This window comes from Artemia franciscana, chromosome 16 (genome assembly GCF_032884065.1).
Source record: "Artemia franciscana chromosome 16, ASM3288406v1, whole genome shotgun sequence".
NCBI classification, from domain to species: Eukaryota; Metazoa; Arthropoda; class Branchiopoda; order Anostraca; family Artemiidae; genus Artemia; species Artemia franciscana.
In genome coordinates this window covers 3,704,597-3,715,459 of record NC_088878.1, presented here as the reverse complement: position 1 = coordinate 3,715,459, position 10,863 = coordinate 3,704,597, and the positions used below count along the sequence as shown (strand labels likewise).

The window sequence follows — 10,863 nt, the reverse complement described above, 5'->3', positions numbered from 1 at the left end:
AAAACTATCGTAGCATAGCTAAATTCAGTTTTTCACAAAAATCATACATTTAAACAAAAATCACACACTACAACTCAGGGTTAGAAACTGATGTGAAGAAAGGCACAAATGAGTTACCGTATCGATTGGTTCGTACTTTAGGGGGTACAAGTTTATTTTGTAACCGAGTTCGGCTATTGGGAGGGGCTGGTTCGGGTAGTAGTGATCGGTGGCTCTTATTGGCTAGGACGAATTTTCCAAATTGGTGAATATTGTGTTCAAGCCGGACTTTAAGTGGAGATAAATTTAATTTGGCGAGGGCTTGATCATAGGGTATGCCACGGTCTCGGAGTATAATCCTTGTTGCTCTTTTCTGGACGCACTCTATGTCGGGTAATAGGTACGCTGTGCGGATAGCAGATGGACCCCTTACCGGGCACGCGTACTCGAGCAACGGGCGAACATAACGCATGTAGGAATGGAGAAGACTTTCAATATCACACCCAAAACGCCTCGTTTTGGTAAGTGTCTGAAGGCTTGCATTAGCCTTGTGGACGGTTAAATTAATATGGGCACTGAAACTACAGTCACTAGTGAAAGTTACTCCTAAGATTTTTATTTCGTTCACAATCGGAAAAGAGACTAGAGGCATATCTATATTCCGCTTCAGAGGGTTGAAACGAATTATCTTCGACTTGGCTACGTTAATGGTAAGATCATGACTTGAGCATTCGGTCTTTAGCTGATCAAATAACTGGTCTGAAAACTGCTTTGTTACGATAGTGTTTCCGACCAGGTAAGCGAGCACTACTAACAGATCATCTACAAACTTGTAACGGTCGTCGTGATGGTTAAGTAGGGAATTAATTACAGCCAGGAAGATTATTCCAGCTAATTTTGTGCCTTGTGGGGCCCCGCAAGAAGTATCTGACCATGATGAATCCGAATCGTTTTCGTGGAGTGCAAAGACTTTTTGTTTTCGGCCAGTTAAGAAGTCAAGTACAAGGCCAAGGATGCGTCGTTTGGCCCCCATTTCCTGGAGATTCATGCCTGCAGTTCGGTGGCGGATTAGGTCAAAGGCCTTTCGGAAATCCACTGCGCAAATGTCGACGAAACAGCCACCTTTTTCAAGCCATTGGAGGACGCAGTCAAACATCCGTACTAGGTAGATTGTAGTACTACACTTGAGGAGTCCACCGTACTGGAATTTATCAATACACCCATGAATTTGTTTCAGAAGAAACTTGAGTATAAAGGCCTCAGTTACTTTCGCCAAACAAGGTGTAAGTGAGATCGGGCGGAGATCGTCGCATGCACTTGGGGCGCGCTTTTTTGGAATAATTCTAATATAGGCCCTTTTCCACTGTGACGGGAAAAAGCCACAAGCAAAACACTCGTTAATGATGCTGGACAGTGGTAATGCTATGAAGGCTGCATATTCACGTAGCAGTTTGGCAGGTAATTCACCAGGGTATGAAGATGTATTCGGTTTGATCTTCCGTAATTCCGTGTAAACATCGAACTCACTGACTATTATGTTGTTCTCAGGCTCACATTTTTCAAGTATGGTGGACTTTTCATGAGCCGTAATAGTTGGATTGGTAGTACAGATCTTGGTGAAGAATTCACTCACTTCTTCTGCACTGATTAAGGACCCACCATCATTACTGATCTTTACACTGCTGTCAAAAGCTTGGTCGACCACTTTTTTCACAGCGTTGTGCCACTTTTTGGGGTCTGAAGTAAGTAATTGGGAGGGCATGGTTTCAAGACCATACCGAGCTTTGGCTTTCTTTACCAAAGAGACTATTTGATTTCGCAATTTCTTGCCGTTGATTATATCACCACGGGAGTAGAGGCGAGACCTCTCTTTTATTAGTGATTTAATAGCTGGAGATATCCATGGTTTGTCGTATTCACTAACAACAAATGATTTTGTTGTAAAGATCTTTAGGTATTGACTGTATAACGTGGCATTGAAATCGGATACCTTAGTTTCCAAGAGCCCGGTGTTGTACACTTCGGGGAAGTCATATGTGCCAATCCATCGACCGTATTCACAGATGGCCGACTCCGTACAAGGACGAACAGTGACACGGGATAGTTTGGGCTTTGGTAAAGACTCTCTTGCTTTCCAAAGAATTGCGTTGTGGTCTGACATGCCAACGGGACCAAGAGAAAAGGGAGGGGAGTAAAAATCATCACAATTTGTGAGTATAAGGTCCAATATTCCCCCCAAAAAAGTGGGTGGGTATGTGTACTACTTGTTTTAAAGACTACTTGTTTTATATATGTATGTATATATAACAAGATGATAACCAACTCTTCTTGGTTTGGTTAAAGTCTCCTCCTATAATAAAAGCAGGGCTGCTGTATATACTTCTCAGGTGATCAATAGTCGTTTGAAGGTAGAAAACCAAGTCACCCCGGTTTCTTGCACTTTCCGGGTAATATACTAAAGCGACTATAATACAAGAAAAGCGCCGGGGAAGAGATTTAGGTTTGCAAATAGCCCAGATTACTTCATGAGCTGGATCAAATAATTCCGGTAATAATTTGCAAGGAATGTCTTTCCGTATGTACAAGGCAACACCTCCACCTAGTCTATGCTCACCTCGATCAGCACGTGTGCTCAGAAAAATTTTGTAGCCTGCCATATGACCTGACAACCTATCAAGATTCCAAGTTTCTGTAACTGCGATAACTGGGATACTATTTTGACGGACGATAACTTATTCTTCTCGCTCCATGTAAAGCTATATGCAAACTTGGATCTACTGGATTAAGTTTTTGTAACTCTATTATTCCCGTGTGTAGCTATTAATAAAATTCGTATCGAAAATACCGAAAATTTTGCGAATTTCCTTCTCTGTTTTCTTTTGCCTTTCTTTGCCTTTCTCCCCTGTACTAATTCATTCTGCTGTCCAACAGTTTTTCCTTCGTTTTTTTTTCAACTGTCATTCAAAAAATTAGTACTAATTCCCTGCAAAACTTGAATTTTAACTCAAATAATATTATATAAGTACAAAAAGCATTGTTACATTCAAGGGTTACAAGGGTTAAAACAAAACAAAAATAAGATCAAGTCAAAACACCAAAAGTGACAAAAACACACGACAATAGAAACACTTCAAGATTGAAGGTGGGCAAGGGGGTCAGAGAAAATCTGATTTTCCATGTGGCTCGTGTGACCTAGCGCTGTAACGTGCTATTATTATTAGTATTATTGTAACAATCGGGCATGCTGTTTATCTGTTGTCTTACTTTGGTTTCAGCACCTCTACTTTTAATCTTTTCCCTTTAAAGTATCAGGGATATCAAAATAAAATATTTTATTTTCCCTTTGACCCTTCTTAGTTTTATTCTCACCATAATTTTCTAAGATATTTTTTGGTTGTTTCAAAATTCTGAAGTTTTTAGTGCAGTGTCACATTTTTTAGTCAGTGTTACCACATTGAACAGATAAAATAAATTAGCAAAACTTAATTTGTAAACCTGTCAATGTAACCTATAGAAATTCAAACCAACGGTCTATTTCTTTCCAAAGGCAACTTCAAAGAAAAGCTACATATTCTTAAGCATTTTTGTCATATTTATTTGGCTCAATTTTTGCTCATTTTTGGTCATGTTTCTTCCTTTTGAAATTTAGTTTCCGCTATTACCAAAAACTGCATATGGAGGTGTTTACCATTAAAAATTTAATTTCTGATTTTCCTTTCTAATTTTTTAATAAATATGCTGTATAATCTTGGTTGTATAAGTTTCCACTAAACCACTTCAAGCAATCAGATGTCATTTTTACAGTCCTAAGCGCTTTAAGCGGTTTTAGTAGTCTTTGTTAAGTTGTGTAAGAAGAATTATGTTGTGTCTTCATTTTTTTAATTTTCCGGTTAACCAGCTCAAAACAGATTTCATTTTCACTGTCCTTAGTGCCTTGAAGAAAATATCTTTGTTTTCTGTGTGAATAATTCCTTTGCGTTCTTGTTTTAGATCTCTTGATTCCCTGGCTGAATATGAGATACCCCCATTGCCTGAAATGGCACAGCCACTAATTGAGGGCTGTGTAAGAAGAAGAGCTATAAAGAAGAGGGGCAAGGCGCCAGGAACAAGTTTTTGGGGCTGTTTTTGGGCTCAGGTCCGACACCGTCAGCTTCTTCTATTTCCCAAAAAGCTATTTACCAATTGGTAAGTAGAAACATTTCTTTGTTATTATGCAACATTTGTATTCTCATCATTTTATGCAGTAAACAAAATAAATTAAATGAACAATCATTGCTTGAAGGTTCAACTAACTAAATCGTTCAACTAACGAATGGTTCAACTTACTAAATCGTCATATCAAATCAGTAATGCTCGCATGAGAAAAAAATGGAGAGGGAAAAGTCAGAAAAAGAAGAAGAAAAAAAGAAGAGGGAAAAGTCAGAATCAGAAGAAGAAAAAGCAAAAAGAATGGGAAAAGTCAGAAGAAGAATAAAAAAAGTTGAACCGTAACGTTCAGCTGGAATCTACTCTATGTCATGGACACAGGATATGATATAAAAAAAAAATCTGTGTAAGATGTAAGGATGTATTTGTAAGGAAAAAACATAATTAATTTTTTTATGTTTTGACGAAGAAAATTGAAGGCTGTTCCAGAGAGTATTCAACCACGGGGACTTCACTTTATCTCTTTTCTCATTAACCAGCTTATCCCCATTCCTACTCTAATACGAATGAGAATTGGAACTAGTGGAGGTTTTCTCTTTAATCTTGAAAGTGTGTTTTAGACTTTAATCCTGGAATCTTTAATAACTTAATCATAAAATACTAACTAAAATCTTCAATACTTATTCATAAACAATTTTAAAACTTTTTATATCTGGGAAAAGTATCGCTAAGACAACTAATGCCACAAAATGCCCATGCAACAACATGTACCGTCTCCTAAGGCAGTGTCCAGGATTTTTCGTCGAGGGAGGGATGTTTTTTTTTTTTTGGGGGGGGGGGGGGGCGGTATAAGGCATAAAAAGTTTGTTCATATGCACTTTGTTATGTTTTTTCGAGCTGAACACAAATTTTGGGGAAGAGGGGGGGATCGAAAACCCGTCATAACAAACAAAAAGAATGGAGCACAAAAGCAAATGAAAACAAACAGCATCAAACATATTTATGCATAATTAAACCACGCATAAATTCTTACATCAAATACACACAAAACACTTTAATTACTGTATATTTTCCGCTTGGACCAGGCTTAATTCATGACCAGCTGCTTTTATATATATATATATATATATATATATATATATATATATATATATATATATATATATATATATATATATATATATATATATATATATATATATATATATATATATATATTAAATAAAAAAAACAAGTTTTTTCAACTGGAAGTATGGAGCAACATTAGAACTTAAAACGAACAGAAATTATTACGTTTATGAGGGGGTTCGCCCCCTAGTCAATACCTCGCTCTTTACGCTAAAGCTAGAATTTTGTTCCAATATTTTTGAAGAATCACAAAGACCGTTTAATTAGAATAGATAGCTCTTTTGAAATTACTAAAAAAAACTTAGAGTAAAGAGCGATGTATTGCCTAGGGGGTGAACCCCCTCATATACGTAATAATTTCTGTTTTTTTAAGCTTTTTGTTTTTTGTCTGTCGGTCCCGGTCTTGCTACTTTAGGCACTTCCAGGTAAGCTAGCACGATGAAATTTGGCAGGCGTATCAGGGACCAGACCAGATTAAATTAGAAATAGTCGTTTTCCCGATTTGACCATCTGGGGGGGGGGAGTGGGTGGCTGGTTAATTCGGAAAAAATAAAAAAATGAAGTATTTTTAACTTATGAACGGTTGATCAGATCTTAATGAAATTTGATGTTTGGGAGGATATCGTGTCTCAGAGCTATTATTTTAAATCCCGACCGGATCTGGTGACATTGGGGGGGAGGTTGGGAGGGGGAAACCTAAAATCTTCACAGAGTGGAGGGATCGGAGTGAAACTTGGTGGGAAAAATAAGCACAAGTCCTAGATACATGATTGACATAACCGGAACGGATCAGCTCTCTTTGGGGTAGTTGGGAGGGGAGGGTTAATTCTTAAAAATTAAAAAAAATGAGGTATTTCTAACCTACGAACGGGTGATCACATCTCAATGAAATTTGATATTTAGAAGGGTATCGTGTCTCAAAGCTCTTATTTTAAATCCCGACCGGATCTGGTTAAATTGGGGGGAGTTTGGGGGGACATTAAATTCATGGAAAACGCTTAGAGTAGAGGGATCGGGATGAAACTTGGTGGGACAAATAAGCAGAAGTCTTAGATACGTGATTGACATAATTGGAACGGATCCGCTCTATTTGGGGGAATCGGGGGGGGGGGGGGTTAATTCTGAAAAATTTGAAAAAATGAGGTATTTCTAACCTACGAACGGGTGATCACATCTCAATGAAATTTGATATTTAGAAGGGTATCGTGTCTCAAAGCTCTTATTTTAAATCCCGACCGGATCTGGTTAAATTGGGGGGAGTTTGGGGGGACATTAAATTCATGGAAAACGCTTAGAGTAGAGGGATCGGGATGAAACTTGGTGGGACAAATAAGCAGAAGTCTTAGATACGTGATTGACATAATTGGAACGGATCCGCTCTATTTGGGGGAATCGGGGGGGGGGGTTAATTCTGAAAAATTTGAAAAAATGACGTATTTTTAACTTACGAAGGAGGGATCGGATCTTCATAAAACTTCATATTTAGAAGGACCTCGTAACTCAGATCTCTTATTTTAAATTTCAACCGGATCCTGCGTCTTTGGGGGGGGGGAGACCGGAAATCTTAGAAATTACTTAAAGCGGAGAGATCAGGATGAAACTGGATGGGAAGAATAAAAACAAGTCTAAGATACGTGATTGACATAGCCGGACCAGAACCGCTCTCTTTGGTGGGGTTGGGGGGGGAGTAATTCGGAAAAATGAGGTATTTGTAACTTACGAGCGGGTGATCAGATCTTAATGAAATTTGATATTTAGAAGGATCTTGCGCTTTAAAGTTCTTATTTTAAATTCCGACCTGATTCTTTGACATTGGGGGGATTTGGAGGGGAAAACCGGAATTCTTGGAAAACGTGAAAATTTGGTTATTTTTATCTTATGAATAGGTGATTGGATCTTAATGAAACTTGATATATAGAAGGATGTTATGTTTCAGATGCTCCATTTTCGACTCGAATTTGATCCGGGGACATAGGGGTTTGGAGGAGGGAAACAGAAATTTTGGAAAACGCTTAGAGTGGAGAGATCGGGATGAAACTTGATGGGAAGAATAAGCACAAGTTCTAGATACGTGATTGACATAATTGGAACGGATCCGTTCTCTTTGGAGTTGAAGGACTCTAAAAAGCTGGAGGGACACAGAAATGTTCCTTCCCCCTGAAAGCATTCTCCATGGAAAGATCCTCCCACGTAATCCTCTCCCTCGATCTCCCCTACCACCAGAAAAAATCCCTCCTGAAAACATCTGTATATTTCCCAATAACCAATACTATATGTAAACGATGGGTAAATCTCATAACTTGCAGCCCTTGCCTTGGGGACTGGGGGGGACTAAGTCATCCTCAAAGACATAGTTATTAGATTTTCGACTTTGCTGAACAAAATGGCTATCTGAAAATTTTAATCGGGTAACTTTGGCCAAAAAAAGAGCGTGGGGCAGGGCCTAGTTGCCCACCAATTTTTTGTCACCCAAATAAGACACTAGAATTTTTAATTTCCGTTCAAATGAGCCCTTTCGAATTATTCTAGGACCGCTGGATCGATACGATCACCTCTGGAAAAAAAAACTAAAACAAAAAAAAAACAAATAAACCCGCATCCGTGTTTTTTCTTATGGTAATAATACAAAATTCTATATTTCTGCAGATAGGAGCTTGAAACCTCTATAGTAGGGTTCTCTGATGTGCTTAATCCGATAATGTGATTTTCATTAAGATTCTGTCACTTTTAGGGGGTGTCTCCCCCATTTTTCAAAAATAAGGCACATATTTTCAGGCTGGTAACTTTTCATGGGTACGACTAAACATACATATAACATATAAGTTGATGAAACTTATATGTTTGAAGTCAGCATAAAAATTCGATTCTTTCAATGTATTTATTGGTATGAAAATTCCGTTTTTTAGAGTTTCGGTTACTATTGAGCCAGGTCGCTCCTTACTTACAGTTTTGTTTTGTCAAATAGTTCCACGAACTGTTTGATAAGCCTGTTTACTCTACTTATTATAATTGTAGATGCACACTACACCATGCTTATCAGCAAACTTAGAAAAGGTCTCTCATTTCTTTGATGAATCAGTAATGTTTATCTTGATTTGAAACGATAAAACCACTTTCTTACGTTCGAACATTTTTAGTACAAACGTGATCCGATACTCTGAACCTATAATGTACGACTGTAATCAGGGTTGCAACCTGTGGCACGTGCTTAGGGTTGCTAAAACAGTGCAAAATAGCACAGAAGTCCCATTTTACTACAATTTTAGCACCATTACAGTCAATTTTTTGACCGTAACACCGAAAATCGCTGTGTAGGACGCAAATTCGGACAATTGTAGTACTTAGGAACTGACCGCGGTGGTAGCCTTGACTGTAAGACCATAACGAAAAACATCGGATGAAATCACGTAGTGACACCAGGGTTGCCACCAGGTCAAAAACACAATGACTAAAATCACGAAGGACAAATCTCTAAACGAGCCAAAAATCATTAAATTTAAAATGTGACTATATTTTTCTTGAAGGCTTAAGGAAGATGTAGTGTTTCAGTATTTATGTTTTTAGAATGAGTTTAAGGCAGTTTTCTTTAGAGTATGGGAGGTATTCTACATAGAGACGAAAAGAACACATGCTTTTTGATGAAGACCAGGTCATATCCAGGGGGTGGGGGTAGGCGATTTGACCCCCCTCCCCCCAAAAAAATAAAAAGTTCCGACTCGTAAAAGCTTAACAAAAATAGATATAAACAAGATTTTGAACTAGGGGACAAAGGTAAGGACGAAGATCACCGTGGTAGGAAATATATTGATGATATGCCAGCTCTATGCAGGGCATCACTAGCAAAAAATTTTGGGTGCGGAGGCACTAAATTTTACTAATTTTCTGGTCATTTTCATAAGCTGTTGATCCGCCAGTGTCCACAGATTATGTGCTTAAAACTTGGATACCGACACTAATTTATTCTGAATTTAGCATTTTTGGGCCTTTCCCATTGACTTTTTACTATATTCTTGTGATCATAGAATAAATCACAAATGAAAGTGAAAAGTCACTAGATTTGTTTCAGAAAGTCAATAACCAAATTAAAATTTTATTGGACAAGAAAAAAATCACAAGAAATCGTGATGAATCACTAGAGTTGTCAACACTGAGGGACACGTCATGGTGGAGCAGGGCTTCCACTTCGAAATTGTCAAAAACATATTATCGTAGCCAAAAAACATGAGAAAATATGAGAACGTTGAAACTTGAAGAACATGAGATTTCGCATGAGAATTTTCGGTTGTTTATATTTTGAATTCAGAAACCCAAATTTGGCAGCAGATCACTATATCACTCATTTCTATTTAAACTCAGCTTTCAACTAATTGGCACGTATTCTGCGCTCCTAGTAGTGTCTGGTTTTTACTCACTGGGGTTTGGTGTTGGTTTGGTGTTGCACCTACAAGGGAGATTCTTGTTCCCATCTATTTACCACATCCCACTTACTTCTTACTAGAACCTGACTCCCGAACAAGTTTTGGGGAGTCTACAATGATGAGGAAAAACTAGCCACTGAGCCCGAAAATGGGTTAAAGAAGTCACCAGCGAAAAAAAAACATATTAGGAAAAAAACAGAGTATCATCAGTTAGTTCGCTCGTTACTAAGGAACACAGCTAACATCAACTTCCAACTAAGATAATAAAAATAAATCATCGGACTAAGGTTTCATAATAGGCATTCCCCTACATTCTTCAGAAGTTGCACTGGCTTTTGCCATTTTAATTCTCTTCCGCGAATGGGGATTATCCACCACTGATGGTCCAACCCTCTTGAAGCCACTCTGAGATTGCAGACATGACCTAAAGATTCAGATGACAGAGAGTTTTTATTGTCTGTCTTGATGTTTTTTAGAGAGCTGAACCACCTTTCCACCACAACATTTGAAGACGGAAGCAAAAGAAGATACATCACTACCTTCTGAAGGTTCTTAAATCTCAGTGACCCACAAGGTGTTTTCAATGACAAAATTTTCCGCCAGAAAAGCAAAGGACTTTCTAGTACCTTAAACGGAATTTCTGGTGTACTGATGTTCTTCCACTCGCTCTATTCTCTTCTTGACCCAGTCTGGACTGCTGTAAAAGTGTAAGAACGGTTGTAGCGTAGGTAGTTCCATGTTTACGGCCTTACATGGTTCAAGCATGACCAGGTGCTTAAATATAGGTGCTGAAAAATCGAATCTAATCTGCATTTGATTAATAAACTCCTGGCAGAACTCCCTTGCTGTTCTGAGAACAATTCGGACATTAGCATCCTCGTATGTGAGGTTCCTTTCTTCGATATACTCTCGAAGAATTGTAGCTGCCTCAAAGCCAATATAGATATCCTTAATTGGCAAGTATCCAATTTCAGTGCTTACATCCAAACACATTATATCAGATCCCTTGATATGATTGGATAACATGAAAGAAGAAGCGAAAGTACGAAGCAAACCTTCTGTTTCCATTTTGAGTTTGAATATAAGAGGCTCTTCGGTCTGGAAGGTCTTATTATATTTTTCTGTGATTTTTGGAATATACGGAAAATAGATAATATTTTAGGACTTATCTCGCATTGTGACATATCTTCGA

At 38.1% G+C, this 10,863-nt stretch overlaps 1 protein-coding gene across 5 annotated transcripts in view; it reads left to right on the top strand.

Moving 5' to 3' along the window:
• LOC136036921 (ras-specific guanine nucleotide-releasing factor RalGPS2-like) overlaps positions 1 to 10,863 on the top strand; it is a 147,499-nt gene that overhangs the window by 123,550 nt on the left and 13,086 nt on the right. For all 5 annotated transcript variants that reach the window (XM_065719301.1, XM_065719300.1, XM_065719304.1 and 2 more), the window contains one exon: positions 3,970 to 4,164. In XM_065719301.1, coding sequence (XP_065575373.1) covers positions 3,970 to 4,164 — 195 coding nt within the window. The remainder of the gene's footprint in view (positions 1 to 3,969; positions 4,165 to 10,863) is intronic.